This window comes from Rhinopithecus roxellana, chromosome 13 (genome assembly GCF_007565055.1).
Source record: "Rhinopithecus roxellana isolate Shanxi Qingling chromosome 13, ASM756505v1, whole genome shotgun sequence".
In the NCBI taxonomy this organism is placed as follows: domain Eukaryota; kingdom Metazoa; phylum Chordata; class Mammalia; order Primates; family Cercopithecidae; genus Rhinopithecus; species Rhinopithecus roxellana.
In genome coordinates this window covers 108,916,566-108,931,973 of record NC_044561.1, presented here as the reverse complement: position 1 = coordinate 108,931,973, position 15,408 = coordinate 108,916,566, and the positions used below count along the sequence as shown (strand labels likewise).

Below are 15,408 nucleotides of genomic sequence, written 5' to 3'. Positions count from 1 at the left end.
AAATAATTTTGACTTCATGCATTTAAAACTGCCAGTCTTTTCCTTTGTGGCTTCTGGGTTTTGTGCTAGACTTGGAAAGTTCTGGGGGTCCTTTACTGCTGGCCTGCGGGTGCTGCAGGTCCTGCCCTGCCCTGCCCTCACCAGAGTGCTTTCCTCTTCCCTTCCTGTGGGTCACAGTAGCCCCCAGGCTAGTTCTGAAGCCAGTGAGGCTGGACTGGTCCTGACCTCTTCCCGCCTGTATGCGAAGCTCTTCTGTCTCGGGGTGGAGGTGGGGTGGGCTGTGACAGAATTGCACACTGGGGCTTGACATCTAGATGACACGTCCTTGCCTCCTTCCAGAAATGCCTTTGGTGCTGCAGTGGCTCTGCTGAGAGGACCTTATGACCCTGGTGTCTGGGCATGTGTGGTCTGTACCCTGGGACACTCTGAGACCCCCCTCCCACACCCTTGGGTCTGGCGGCATCGAATAGGTGGCTAGGCTGAGGGTCGCCCAGGGCCGTGTGTGTAGCTGGAGGACTGCAGCCTGTGGCCAGGGGTGAGAATGTGGTTGGGACCGAGTTTGGGATACTATTTGGGCCTGGTTTGGAGCTTGTTCGGGTCTCGCCCCTTCTAGAATTGATACCGGGGGCTTTTGGGGCTCCGTTTGGAGCCAGGATGAGGAGTTTCAGCCGGGCTCTGAGCAGGGCCTGGCGTTGAGGCCTGCGGGAGGTTAGGGCCTCCTGGTCAGGCACAGGGTCCCCTGGTGCTCAGCTCCCCCTTTGCTGAGTGCTTCAGCTGCCTGCACTGGGTGACTTCTGGAGAAGGCCTCAGGATCAAGCTGGGTCCACTCACCCGGGTCAGGTGGGGTGGGTCCGGCTTTCACTCTGCTCCAGGCCCGTTGGGTGACCCAGGCAGTCCCTACCCCTCTGGATTATCTGCTCAGTCATTCAGTGCTCTTTCTGCCCCTCTTAGGCCCCAGGCACTGCCATCAATGTCCCCATCATCCACTAGTAGCAGGGATCCCAGCCCTGCCCACCCTACGTACACAGGGGCATGGAAAGCTGTGGCCCCCGCGCTGCTGGTCCTGGGGCTGAACTCGCCCTCCAGCTGCCCAGGGCTGGGAAGCCCCTCGTTCCCACCTCCAACCCTGAGCTGCTGGGATGCCTGCCTCATTGCTGTTCCTGGAGGCTCCATGTTCTTCTGGAGGGCTGTGTGGCCTGCCCCCCAAGAGGCCTGGAACCGTCAATAGGATTAGCTGTGGTGATTCCCGTGGTCCTCCCTTTCCCACAAGCCCCGAGAAGGCCAACAGGCCCATTCCCTTCGTCCCCTGCCTCTGCTGGCCTCAGCTGAACATAGAGCCCACTTACTGGGGACTCTGGTCCCTAGAGGCTTCAGGGCCCATATGGCTGGAGGATACCCAGTCCTTCCCTGGGCCAGGGTGGGAGGAGCAGGGCAGTAACTGGGGATGGCAGGAGAAGGTGGGAGAGGATTTCAGGTCCGGAGTCCCCTTATTTCACCCCAGCCACACACACACAGACCAGAAGCAGTGCTCAGCCGTCTATTGGAGATTCTGCCTCCTCTGGGACAGATGTCCATGCTACCCGCAACTCCTGAGCACACTCTCGTGGCAGGTGGCGCGCTCTGGGTGGGTGTGCAGCAGTGGCTGGTCAGGGTGTAGAGGAGGGGACTGAGAGGGGACCTTGGTGAGCTTGCATGTGTGTGGGGATGCATGTGAGGGGGTGTAGGATCTCAGCACTCAGGGCCTCTTCTTCCTGGGGGGCACACAGAGCCCTTTCCTCCTCGGGGAGCAGCCCGGGAATGGGGTCTTCCCTCGGTGCCTCTAGGTCTTGCCCTCCAGCCCATGTCCCCAGAAGGTGGTCTTTCCTTGGAGGTGTCAGAGACTCCAGCCCAGGGCTCTGGGGTCACCGTGGGAATACCTGCCTCAGCTCGGCACGCAGTTTTCCTGGCCTGTTTCTTCCACTGGGAGCTGGGACCCTAATCCCTCAAAGGGGGGATCCCTGAGCCAAAGTCATGGGCAGGGAGCTGGTATGGACGAGTGTGTGCGGGGAGGGGTGACTGGCGGGGGCTGGAGTGTCCGGGGGCTGGGGTGGCCTAGTCGTCTTTATCCTTGGCGCCATGTTTGAGGATGCGGGTGAACTCCACATAGTTGAAGTTTCCTTTCTTATCAATGGGTGCCTCCCGGTACATCTCATCCACTTCCTCGTCCGTGAAGCGGTCACCCATGGTAGTGAGCAGCTCCCGGAGGTGGTCCTCATGGATAAAACCTGGGGGCAGGGGCAGGGTGGGTGAGAGCAGAAACTCGGGCTGAGACACACACAGCAGCCCCATCCCTCAGCCCCCTGGCAGCTCTTGCAGACCTAGAGGGGCTGGGAAGATACCATCTTAGTCTCTAGTCAGTCTGAGGAATGAGGACGAGGCAGGAGGGGTATGGGGATGCACGTGAAGGGGTGTCGGATCCCACGTGAAGGGGTGCCTGGGTCCTGTGGGGAGGAGTTGTGCAGTGGGACTGCCTCCAAGGTGTCACTTGGGGAACTTGAGGCTGTGAACGCTGGGTATGCCCTGTTTGAAGCGTGAACTCTGGAGTTCTGCTGCCTGGGTTGAAATGCTGATTCGCATTCTCCCTAGCTGTGTGCCTTTGGGCAAGGCCCTTAGCTTCCGTGTGCCTGTTTAATCTAGAAAACTGGGATGAACATGTTGCCATTCTGGTGAGGGACCGTGAAGGTAGTCAGGCCCGTGCAGGCCCAAGCAATGTTACCATGGCCATCATTACCCTGACATGTCCCTGGGAAAAATGAGCTGAGGGACAAAACGTCCGTTAGGAGATCTGAGGATGGGAGCCAGTTTCTATACCTTCTTGGCAAGAAAGGCATGAAATGGTTTGATTTCCGGAAAGGTCTAAAGCAGATGGAGAATGTGCATTGGGCCAGCAGGGGAGATCAAGAAGGCAGGAGCCTTGGGGCATGGGCTGTTCTGGCCTAGCCTTTGCGGGGACAATAAGGAGGTGGCCTGGCTTTTATAGTTCTGGTAACAGAACCTGGGAGATGGGTGATGTCTGTTCTGTCCCTTAGGGGCAGAGGCACGGAATGCCTGGGGTGGCCCTGGCCCCACTTGCATGCAGGGTGGTGGTAGGGGCGCCACGGACCTGAGGCTTCCTCGTCGAAGCAGGCAAAAGCGTTGCGAATCACATCCTCGGGGTCCGTGCCGTTCAGCTTCTCCCCAAACATGGTGAGGAACATGGTGAAGTTGATGGGCCCCGGGGCCTCGCTCATCATGCCCTCCAGGTATTCGTCTGTGGGGTTCTTCCCTGTGGCAGGTGGGGTGTTCCAGCCTGTGGTCCTGGGCCCTCTGTCCCCAGCTGGGGCAACTCCACCCCCGCTCCCCACCCCTGCCCTTCACGGTTCTGTGTGAGATGGGAGGTAGTGGGTTTTGTGAACTGGAAAGCATAGCGTTAGGGCAGCCACAGCAGTGGGCGCCGGGAGTCCCTGGCTGCTTCCACCAGTTTCCTCCTGTGGCCTGGATGTCAGCAGTCGGCAGTGCTCTCTAAAGTATAATAAAAACAACCCTCTGCAGACTGCTCACTGTGGCTGGTGGCCCACGTGCCTTATTGCATTTAACTCTCACCACCCTGTGAAATCAGCATTCTTACCCACGTCACAGGTACGGAAGCTGAGGCACAGAGAGGCCAGGCAACTTGTCCAGGGTCAGACAGCAAGTAAGGAGAAGACTTGAGTAGACCTGGCATTTGAACCCAGGCAGCCTAACTCCTAAGTCCAGACATAGTGCTTTGCTGTCAGACAGGCCTGGATTTGGATCCCAGCTGTGCACCTTGGTTTCCCCCATCTCTTAGGGGAATTGTGAAGACAATAAGACAGTATTTGCAAAAGGCTCATAGCAATGACTGGCACAGGCCTGTGGACTTTGGAATCAACTGCTGGGTTTCTATTGCAGCCCCACTACTTGGTAGCTGTGTGACCTTGGGTAAATTACTTAACCTCTCTGAGCCTCAGTTTCCTTGTTTGTAAAGAGGGAATGATAATTGCATCTGTTCAACAGGATTGCTTTGAGATTTAAGATAATACCTGCAGGGCTTATTATTAATATGATGATTATATTTGCTGCTCTTGTTTTTAACTTGAAGATGAGGGTGTGGCTCATCTGCAGACCCACTGATATGAGCTACAGACACGATGCATGTTTTTCTGGGTAGACACCCAGGGCTGTCATGAAGTCTCAGGGGCCTGGGTGCAGGGTGTGGCCTTGGAAATAGGAAGTTTTCATGTCCCTGAGTCTCACACACCCCGCTGTGTCCCCCTGGGATGGCCAGGGCAGCTGAGGCCCAAGAGGAGCTGTGACACCAGGACTCCTGTGGGGTACTTAAGCCCAGCCCCTTCTCTCACCAGGCTTCAGTCCTTCCATGAAGCTGGGAAGGCCCCAGATAAGAACCCTGGAGTTGGCAAGGCACGGTGGCTCACGCCTGTAATCCCAGTAGTTAAGGAGGCTGAGACGGGTGGATCACCTGAGCTCAGGAGTTTGAGACCGGCCTGGCCAACATGGCGAAACCCTGTCTCTACTAAAAATACAAAAATTATCTGGGCGTGGTGGCGGGCGCCTGTAAAACCCAGCTACTGGGGAGGCTGAGGCAGGAGAATCTCTTGAACCCGTGAGGCGGAGGTTGCAGTGAGCCGAGATGGTGCCACTGCACTCCAGCCTGGACAACAGAGTGAGACTTCGTCTCATGAAAAAAAAAAAAAAAAAAAAAGAACCCTGGAGTTTACTTCCTGCCAGGTGACCTCCTGGGAGAGGGAGGTTTCAAGTGAGCCTGGCCTGAAGCTGGGAGAGGTTTGGTCCTCAGGGCAGAGGGGCAGTGTGCTGTCAGTTCTCCCACTCAGGGTTGCCTGGTTCTCCCGCTCAATGCCTCGTGGGTAAACATCAGGGCCATGGCCCTATTTCACAGGAAGAGGCATGTGCACAGGGCTGTACCAGGGACTGACTCTCTGGCCCCAAAGCTCGAGGCTTGACTGTCATGGGGCTGTGTCCTCTGGTCCTGGACTCTCCCTCCCCCAGGGAGTGTCTGGTCTGGATGCTGTCACCCAGCATGAGGGGTGTGCGGGAACTGGGCTGAGAGTGGCTGGCTGTGGCCAGCACTTTGGGAGGGATGTCGGGGCAGGCCTGTGGGTTGAGGCATGGTCTCTGGAGGCCTTGTCTCTGGGCCTGTATTTCCCCATCTGCAGTAGAGAATTGGACTTGATTTTTGTATCCTTAGTTCTAAGGTCCTGATCTTGAGGAAGTCACTGGGACCAGAGAGGCTATGAGAGCCTGGGATGGATGACCTCTGAAGGAGGGGAGCTGGTCTGGCCTCCCCTCTAGGCCTCAGTTTCCCCATCTGTGCAGTGGACAGCCTGCAGTTCGCTTTCATTTAGATGCTGACCCTTTTTTTTTTTTGAGATGGAGTCTTGCTCTGTTGCCCAGGCTGGAGTGCAGTGGTGCGATCTTGGCTCACTGCAAGCTCCACCTCCCGGGTTCATACCATTCTTCTGCCTCAGCCTCCGGAGTAGCTGGCACCTGCCACCACGCCTGGCTAATTTTTGTATTTTCAGTAGAGACGGGGTTTCACCATGTTAGCCAGGATGATCTCGATCTTCTGACCTCGTGATCTACCTGCCTCGGCCTCCCAAAATGCTGGCATTACAGGTGTGAGCCACCGCGCCCAGCCAGCTGACCCCTTTCTTTCAATGAAATGATACCTGGCAGCCCAGTGCATAAATCTGCCTAAGACAGGCCCACTGTGGAGTCAGCCTCTCTACATTCAGACCCAGTGGTGGACCTGCTTTGTGCTTCAGTTTTCCTGTTGAACGGACTAAGTAATGGCAACTATTCTCTAAGGTGGACACCACGCATCTCACTACACAGGAGGGGCCCTGTAAATGATTGGCAGAGCCTGCCTGGCCCCATCCATCTCACCCCTGTCCCTGTCCCAGCTCACCCAGCGAGGCCAGCATGTCGTGCAGATCCTCCTTGTCAATGAAACCATCACGGTTCTGGTCAATCATGTTGAAAGCCTCCTTAAACTCCTGGATCTGGGACTGGTCAAACATTGCGAAGACATTGGATGTGGCCCGCTGTGGCCGCTTCTTGGTGGTCTTGGCTTTGGCCCGCTTGCTGGACATCTTGGCTTCTGGTGGGTGGGGCTTCCCTGCAGGAAGGGGTGGGGGTCGGGTGGCCCATGACTCTGGGCCAGGGAAACTTCCTGCCTCCCCCAGACCGGCTTTTAGCACTTGGGCCTGGCATTCAAGGCTACCCACGGATTTGGGGCTCCCACCAGCCAGTTCTTCACAAAAGCAGACAAGTGTGGGCTGTGCGATTCTGAACAACTTCCTCTGCCTCTCTGAGCCCGAGAGTCTTCATCTGGGACTTGGGACATGAGGAGTGCCCAGCAGTAGGGATTAACTGACCCAGTGCCAGAGAGTTCCTGGAACACTGCCGGGCATGGAGTCAGCTATTTTGGCTGTGACTGTTTGGGTAAAACACTTAGGATTGGGCTTGGTGCCAACCATTACCATGCTTTATCTCCTTTAATCCTTAATAGCATTTACACTGTCTGTCTCTCTTTCTGGTGACAAGGTGGGTCCACTCATGGGAGTCAGTGAGGGCTCTCCTGGGCTGCCATCCAGGCTCCCTGCCCCGCAGGAAGGAGCTGGATCAGCAGTCCTGCATTCCTGCCGTTCCTTACCCTCCCACTCCATCCCTCCACTGCCCGCCTGATGTTCTAGGAGGCTCTGGGCAGTCAAACCCCGACCTGCCCACCTCAGGGAGCTTGACCAGCCCCCCAATGGGGAGTGGTCATGGCCTGATCCTGGGTCCCACTGATTGTTCTCACTCCCCAGTGCTTATCAGGGAGTGAGGCTTGCTTGGGCTGAGAACCCCAGCTTCTTCACCCTTGCTTAGACCTGGCTTCTTAGCCTCCAGCCGGCCTCTTCTGTCCCATACAGACGCCGACCTACACCTGTCACTCTGAAGCCCTCGAAGGTTCCTGCCGCCCCTCAGAGCAAGTCTGGGTCCCTCATCCTGGCATTCAAGGCCCTGTGTGAGTCCCATTTGTGACCCACAATCCTGCCCTTCGGACCTCTGTAGTTCACTGGACACTCCAGGCTTTCCTCTGTGGTCCCTCCTCCCCTGTGCTCTTTCTTCTCCAGCCCAGTTCTTGAGACCCCCACCTCCTGGGGAGCTGTTCCCTGCACGCTTGCTTCCACAGTAAACAGTTAAAGATCTCTCTCCCTTGTGGGCCAGCATAGATGCCCCAGTTTACGCCAATCCCAGGCCATAGTGGGGCTGACAGATGCTTGTTTGATGAATGACTATATGAAGGCAACTACGGCCAGTCTGCTGCTTCCACTGTACAGATGGGAAAACTGAGGCCAGGCCTGGGACTCTTTCCCTGAACGCTTGTCACGGCTTGTGGGGATATGCGCCTGAAGACCCAGTGCCTCCTTCCCTTGGCTGGGGCAGTGGGCCTGGCTAAGGTTCCAGGACTGTGGCCCCTCTTTCCTCTGCCCGAACCCCCGGGCCCAGGGCCTCCAGGAAGCCTGCTCTGCCTGTTGTTCACCCTAGGCTGTGTGGTTGCAACTTGAGCTGTTTCCAGGCCCTCCTCCCATGACTCTGTTCAAGTCATTCTCGGTCCTTGGCCTTTGAGATCATCAACCCTGGACCAGGATCCTGGCCAGCCCCAGCTGGTCCCCAGGGCCATCACTGCCTGTAGTCATGAGACAGTGGCTACCTGTGTCCCAGGGACCAACACACCCAACCTTCAGTGTTTCTTGCATGGTTCAGGAAGGTAGACAGAAGTCCTTCTCAACCATGACCTGGATGGGAGTGCCATTGTACCCAGATGCTGGCCCCCTCCTCTCCCATGGTTTGGAGGGGCCTAATCCTTGCCTGAGTCCAGTGTTCTCGGGAACTTTGACTCCTGGTGCCCACAGAAGGCTGCATGCAGAGGGGCAGTGCACTGTGCCCAACAGAGGCTGTGATGGCCATTACTGTCCCTATGGCAGGCATGGCCAGGCCATCCACAGCTGGGTCTGAGCCCAGCTGGGCCCCTCTGCCTTCATAGCTACCCAGTCTGCACTCTCTGCCATGGTGTGGCTGGGGGCACTGTGCTTACAGGCTTGCACAAGGCCGCCATGTCCACCCCAGCAATCGTGGGAAGTGGTGGGCAGAGGCAGGGGTGCCCCCCATGGTGCAGCTAGAAAAACAGGCCCCAGAAGGGGAATGGAGTGCCCATGAGAGGGGGAGGGGCTACCTGGAAGCCAGGATTCCTGGGCTAGGTTTGGGTCAGTGGGGAGCAAACTTGGCTCCTGGTGCCCTCGAGGCTTGAACAAAACAGGGAGCACTGGTCCTTAGGCGGGCCTGGGGCAGCGGAGCAGGAAAGGGCTCTGTGTGTCCAGAGGCACCTTCTAGAACTGGTGGAGGAGTGAGGGGCAGGCATGGGTGGGGCCTTTAGTTCTGGGGCCATCGCTTCCCCATTCAGGGGCCCTGTACCCCAGGGATCAGCACTGATGCTTGGCCTGGCTGTGACGAGATGCCATGTCCCCCATCCTGGTGTCCAGATTCCCACCATAACAGAAAAGGCCAGGCTGAAGCCAGCACAGGGCAGTGCCCCCATGACCTCCAGCCCCTGGGGCTGGGCAGGCCAGATGCCTGCCTCTCGAGTGCACCTCATCTGAGGCTCCTCCTTAGAGCAGTTGGAGGGCTGGGAAGAGCAGGTATGGGGTTCTCCCAGGCCTGAGTCCTCGTCCTCCCCCCTAGGGGTGAGTCCATCAGGGCCCTCGGCAGACCTTCCCCACCCACAGGCGAGATGACCCAGAGAGGGGAAGCCTGGGTCCCTGCATACAGCACTGGCTGTGCCCTGGTCTCCGTCCCTCTCTCCTGGCCCAGGGTGTGGAGATGGGAGATGGGGAGGGGACACGGATGCTGTGGGGGCATGGAGCCCCACAGGGCTGTTTCTCCATCTGTGACACACATGCCTTTACTGGGTCTGGGGTACTGGTGACGGCAACCCCCCTCCCCGGCATCCTTGCACCCAGGCTTCCCAGCCCCCCTGGAGCTCTGGGCTTGGCGTCTCTAGCTCCTTAGCAAAGGGGCAGGGCCTGGACGACGGCCTTCCCTTGCTGCAGGACCACTGCTTCCCAGAGGCCAGAGCAGCCTTCCTGCTGCCCGGCCCCTGGCCAGAGTCCCTGTCGGCCCCTAACACAGGCGCTGCCCCAGCTTACCCCGCGATCTGTGCCCAACAGACCCTACCACATCCCAGTCCGTGGGGCCCGCCTCTGTCTCCCGTGACAGCCGGGTTGGGCCCGGGCCACCTTTCATCTCCAGCCCTGGGCAATCAGGCCCATTCTGAAGACCCCTGGGCCCCGGCTCCCACCTGGTGCGGAGAAGGTGCTCGGGCTCGCTGGGTGCGTGGAACTGGGCCGGCCGTCGGGTCGGGACTCCAGGCGGGGGCGGGGTGTGGCGGCCGGGCCTTACAAGGCAGAAGAATGCGCGCGGGGCGGGGCCACGGGGCGGGGTGGAGGGGCCCTCGGCTGCCGTCCGGCCTTATTTGGCCTCGGCCCACGGGCTGGCAGGCGGGGGCGCTCTAGGGTGAGCCCCCCTTCCTTGCTGTGCCAACCCTGGCTGCACAGAGGGCCTTATAGGGAAAGGAGGTGATGGGGTGAGCAAGCAATGGTAGTAGGGGAGTGGGGGTTCGCTCTGGGCTGCCCCTTCCCCTCCAGCGAGGCAAGCGGAACGTCCAGCGCCGCTTCCCCAGAGGCCTCCCGCTTGTGTGGGCCGTGGGAGCGCAGCCGTGGGAACGGCTCTCGGTGGGGGGAGGGCAGAGGCAGTGGGTGAGGGAGTCCCCAGGGACCCCAATGCGTGATGACTCGCTCTGTCCACATCAACGGCCACCCACCAGAGCGGGACCGAAGGACCCACTCGGGAAGCACTGGTTTCGTGGAGGGAAATACGATGAACAAGTAGCTCAGCGGCCTGGGGCCTCGAAGGAGCGGGGTCCTGGGGGGCTCGTGGGCTGTTCTGCAGGGTGCTGTGGGCAGTGACATTGGGCAGACAGGAGGTACGGGGGTGAGGGCTCCTGGGCTCAGGGTCACCAGCAGCAGGAGGATGGGGGCGGGAGCCGGAGGGGCTGAGAAGGAGCAGGGACCCCTCGGTGGCTCCCCATAGGCCACGTGGGGTGTCGGAGGGTTCTGAGCAAGGAGTGACGACCTGGCTTGGGTTTTGACGGAATCCTTTTGGGTGATGTGTTGAAAATAGCGCAGAGGGGGCCGAGTCCCTGAGCAGGGGACCAGTGAGGAGCGACCCAGCAAGGATCAAGGTGATCCGGACCAGCGGGGAGGCCGAGGGACGAGTGCAGAAACTGTTTCCGAGGTGCAGCCGGGAGGATCTGCGGGTGGATTGGAATGGGTGTGAAAGAGAAGGGTCAGGGTGGACCCTGAGAGTTTTGATCTGAGCGACCAGAAAGATAGAGCTACCATTTTCTAAGATGGGTTTGCTGTGTGGAGCAGTTTAGGGATAAGAAACTCTATTTTGGACAAATTAATTTTTAAAAACTTTATTTTGAAATGATTTCAGACTTAGGATAAAGTTATAAGAACTGTGCAAAGAACCCTGTATACCTTCATCTGGATTCTCCATTTGTTACCATTGGGTTTTATTATATTTTCTTCTTGCTTTCCATATACATATACATATATATAATACATATACATACATTTATATTTATTTATTCCCACCCCCAACCATTTCAGAGTTTCTTCCATACATATGTCCTGTTATCTCGACGTGTTTCAGTGAGTACTTCCTAAAAAGGAGATTCTCTTAAATAAGCCTAGTACAATGATAAAAGTCAGGACAGTTTTCACATTGATTTAATGACCTAATTCAGGTCGTGCCGGTTATCCCAATAGTGTCCTTTAGAGGAATTTTTTCTGGTCCAAGAGCCAAAGTAAGATCATTTGTCATCACGTTTCTTTAGTATCCCTGTTTTAAATTTTATTTTTTGATTGTGGTAAAATATACATAACATAAAATTACCGTTTTCAGCGTTTTTAAGTGTACAGTTTGGTGGCATTAAGTGCAGTCACTTTGTTGTGTAACCATCACCACCATGCATCTCCAGAGCGCTTTCATCTTCCCCAGCCGAAACTCCCTGCCAGTTAAACACTAACTCCGCCTTGCCGCCTCCACCTTGCCCCTTCTCCCCGCCCTGGTGGTCTTCATTCATCTCTGTTTTCTGTGAGTTTGTCTAGTCATTGGAGTCTCATATAAGCGGAATCATAGAGCATTTGACCTTTTGTCACTGGCTTCTTTCACCCGGCATAATGTTCTCAAGCTCCAGGTTCATCCATGTTTAGCGTATATCAGAATTTCTTTTTGGGGGTGGGGGGGTGAGATAGGGTCTCACTCTGTTGCCCTGGGTGGCATGCAGTGGCACAATTATAACTCACTGCAGCCTTGACCTCCTGGGCTCAAGCAGTCCCCCTGCCTCGACCCCCTCAAGTAGCTAGGGCTGCAGGCATGCACCAGCACACCCAGCTAAGTTTTCTACTTTTGTAGAAACAGGGTCTCCCTGTGTTGCCCAGCCTGGTCTCAAACCTCTAGCCTCGAGCAGTCCTCCTGCCTGGACCTTCCAAAGTGCTAGGATTATAGGCCTGAGCCACTGTGCTTGGCCCTGGCTAATTTTTTAAAAATTCTTTTTGTAGAAATGGGGTCTCGCCATGTTGCCCAGGCTCTCATCCTTTTTAAGGCTGAATAATACTCCATTGTATGCATGTTTTGTTTATCCATTCATCATGGATGGACACTGGTTGCTTCCACTTTTTGGCGATTCTGAATAATGCTTCCGTGAACGTGGGTCTCTTCAAGTTCATGCTGTTGTTTTTTTAACCTGACATTGTGAACATATAAGTCTCTGTTTTCAATTCTTTTGGGTATATGCCCAGAAATGGAATTGCTGGATCAAATGGTTATTCTATTTTTAACATCCCGAGGAACTGCAGTAACTGTTTTCTGTAGTGGCTGTACCATTTTCAATTCCCATCAACAGTGTACAAGGGGCCTGGTGTGGTTGCTCTTGCTTGTAATCCCAGCACTTTAGGAGGCCTAGGTGGACGGATCACTTGATGCCAGGAATTTGAGACTAGCCTGGCCAGCATGGTGAAACCCCATTCTCTACAAAAAATACCAAAATTAGCCAGGTGTGGTTGTACATGCCTGTAATCCCAGCCACTCGGGAAGCTCAGGCAGGAGACTCACTTGAACCCGGGAGGCGGAGAGGTTGCGGTGAGCCGAGATTGTGTCGCTGCACTCCAGCCTGGTGGACAGAGTGAGACTCGGTCTCAAAAAAAAAAAAAAAAAAATCTTTGCCTATTTAAAAGAGCTGTTTTTTAAATTTTGTTTTGTTTTTTAAGATTCTAGGTGTTTTAAAAATATATTTTGGATATTAATCCCTTGATATGATTTGTAAATACTTTTCTTATTCTACAGGTTTTCTGTATTTTAAAGAAAAGCTTAAATTGTTATCTTTTATAAACCATAAAATTCACCTATGAAATGCACAATTCAATGGATTTAGTGTATCTACAAAGCTATGTAATCAGCACTACTATGTAATTCCAGAACATTTTAGTAAGTAATCCCCCAAAGAAACTCTGTACCTGTCAGCAGTCATTTCTCATTCTCCTCTCATCCCAGCCCCTGGAGACTATGGATCTACTTTCCCTCTCTATCAGCTTGTTTACTGTAGAAACTTGTTTTTGTGTTTTGAGATGGAGTACTTGCCCTGTCACCCAGATAGGAGTGCACGGGGCTCACTGCAACCTCCGCCTCTTGAGTTCAAGTGATTCTCCTGCCTCATCCTCCCTAGTAGCTGGGATTACAGGCACCCGCTACCACGTCCAGCTAATTTTTGTATTTTTGGTAGAGATGGGTTTTCACCATGTTGTCCAGGCTGGTCTCGAAATCCTGACCTCAAGTGATCTGCCTGCCTCAGCCTCCCAGAGTGCTGGCATTACAGGCGTGAACCACCACGCCTGGCCAGCTTGTTTCCTCTAGAAACTTCAAACAAATGCAGTCATACAATGTCTGGCTTCTTTCACTTAGCATAATGTTTTCAGGGTTCATCTGTGTTGTAGAATGTCCCAGTACCTCAGTCTTTTTCATTCCAAATAGTATTCTGTTGTATGGCTATATGCTGCATTTTGTTTTTGCGTTTGTCAGTTGATAGACATTTGGGTTGTTTCTACTTTTTGCCCGTTATGAATATGGTACTGTGAACATTGATCTGCAGGTTTATGTGTGGATATACGTTTTCACTTTCTCAGGTACATAAGAGTGGAACTGCTGGGTCTTATGGTTACACCTCTATGTTTAACCTTTTAAGGAACTTCCAAACTATTTTGCACAATGTTGTACCATTTTGAATTCCCACTGGCAGTGTATGGTTCCAGTTTCTCTACTTCTTCACTAATACTCGTCTGTCTTTGTGTTAGAGCCAGGGTCTCACTACGTTACCCCAGGCTGGACTTGAACTCCTGGGCTTAGCAATCCTTCCACCTCAGCCTCCCAGGTAGCTGGGACCACAGCTACCTGGTCCTGTTTGTCTTTTTAATTCTAGTCATCCTATCGGGTGTGAAGTGGTATCTCATTGTGGTTTTGATTTGCATTTGTCTAGTGACTGAAGATGTTGAGCATTTTTCACATGCTTATCATTGGAGATTTGTGTGTCTTCTTCAAAGAAGTGTCTATTTAGGCTGGCCGTGGTGGCTCACGCCTGTAGTCCCAGCACTTTGGGAGGCTGAGGCAGGCAGATCACCTGAGGTCAGGAGTTTGAGACCAGCCTGGCAAACATGGCAAAACCCTGTCTCTACTAAAAATATAAAAGTTAGCTGGGGGTGGTGGTGGGTGCCTGTAGTCTCAGCTACTCGGGAGGCTGAGGCACCAGAATCACTTGAACTCGGGAGGTGGAGTTTGCAGTGAGCCAAGATCGTGCCACTGCACTCCAGCTTGGGCAACAGAGTGAGACTCTGTCTCAAAAAAAAGTATCTATTTAGATCCTTTACCTATTTAAAAATTTGTCTTTTGATTTTGAGCTATAGAAATTCTTCATATATTCCAGCTGTTGCACCCTTATCAGACACATGGGTTGGAAATATTTTCTCCTATTATGTGGGTTATCCTTTCACTTTCTTGATAGTGTTCTTTGAAACACAAGTTTCTTTTTTTTTTTTGGAGACAGAGTCTTGCTCTGTCACCCAGGCTGTAGGGCAGTGGTGCGATCTCGGCTCACTGCAACCTCTGCCCCCTGGGTTCAAGTGATTCTTCTGCCTCAGCCTCCCGAGTAGCTGGGACCTGGCTAATTTTTGTATTTTTAGTAGAGACGGGGTTTCACTATCTTGATCAGGCTGGTCTTGAACTCCTGACCTCGTGATTCTCCGGCTTCAGCCTCCCAAAGTGCTGGGATTACAGGCGTGAGCCACTGCGCCCGGCTGAAGCACAAGTGTTTTTAACCTTGAAGTTTAGTTTATCTGTGTTTTCTTTCTTCTTTTTTTTTTTTTTTTTTTGAGACGGAGTCTTGCTCTGCCACCCAGGCTGGAGTGCAGTGGCCGGATCTCAGCTCACTGCAAGCTCCGCCTCCCGGGTTTACGCCATTCTCCTGCCTCAGCCTCCCGAGTATCTGGGACCACAGGCGCCCGCCTCGTCGCCCGGCTAGTTTTTTGTATTTTTAAGTAGAGACAGGGTTTCACCGTATTAGGATGGTCTCGATCTGCTGACTTCGTGATCCGCCCGTCTCGGCCTCCCAAAGTGCTGGGATTACAGGCTTGAGCCACCGCGCCCGGCCCCTATCTGTGTTTTCTTTGGTTGCTTGTGCTTTCGTGTCATACCCAAGAAATCATTGCCTAATCCAAGGTTATAAATGTTTACACTTCTGTTTTCTTTTAAGAGTTTGATAGTTTTAGCTTTCAGGTTTTTTTTTTTTTTTGAGATGCAGTCTTGCTTTGTTGCCCAGGCTAGAGTGCAGTGGTGCGATCTCGGCTCACTGCAGGCTCTGCCTCCCGGGTTCACGTCATTCTCCTGCCTCAGCTTCCAGGGTAGCTGGGACTACAGGCGCCCGCCACCACACCCAGCTAATTTTTTGTATTTTTAGTAGAGACGGGGTTTCACTGTGTTAGCCAGGGTGGAGTTTTCAGGTCTCTAACCCACATTGAGTTAATTTGGTATATGTTGCAAGGTAAGGGTCCAGCTTCCTCTCTTTTGCATTTGGATATCCAGTTACACTAGCACCATTTGTTGATACTTCTTTCCCCATTGAATACCCTGGCACTATTGTCTAAAGTCAGTTGTCCATTAATGTATGGGTTTATT

At 54.0% G+C, this 15,408-nt stretch overlaps 1 protein-coding gene and 1 long non-coding RNA gene across 2 annotated transcripts in view; one reads left to right on the top strand and one right to left on the bottom strand.

Annotated features, from left to right (window-relative positions):
- LOC115892757 overlaps nucleotides 1-15,408 on the top strand; it is a 75,463-nt gene that overhangs the window by 29,318 nt on the left and 30,737 nt on the right. The window lies entirely within an intron of this gene.
- MYL9 (myosin light chain 9) lies at nucleotides 1,524-9,552 on the bottom strand. Its single transcript, XM_010386578.2, has 4 exons — nucleotides 9,419-9,552; nucleotides 5,984-6,193; nucleotides 3,143-3,304; nucleotides 1,524-2,264 (listed from the first exon to the last, which is right to left on the bottom strand). The coding sequence occupies exons 2-4, from the start codon at nucleotides 6,165-6,167 to the stop codon at nucleotides 2,092-2,094; spliced, it is 519 nt and encodes a 172-aa protein (XP_010384880.1). The 5' UTR covers nucleotides 6,168-6,193; nucleotides 9,419-9,552; the 3' UTR covers nucleotides 1,524-2,091.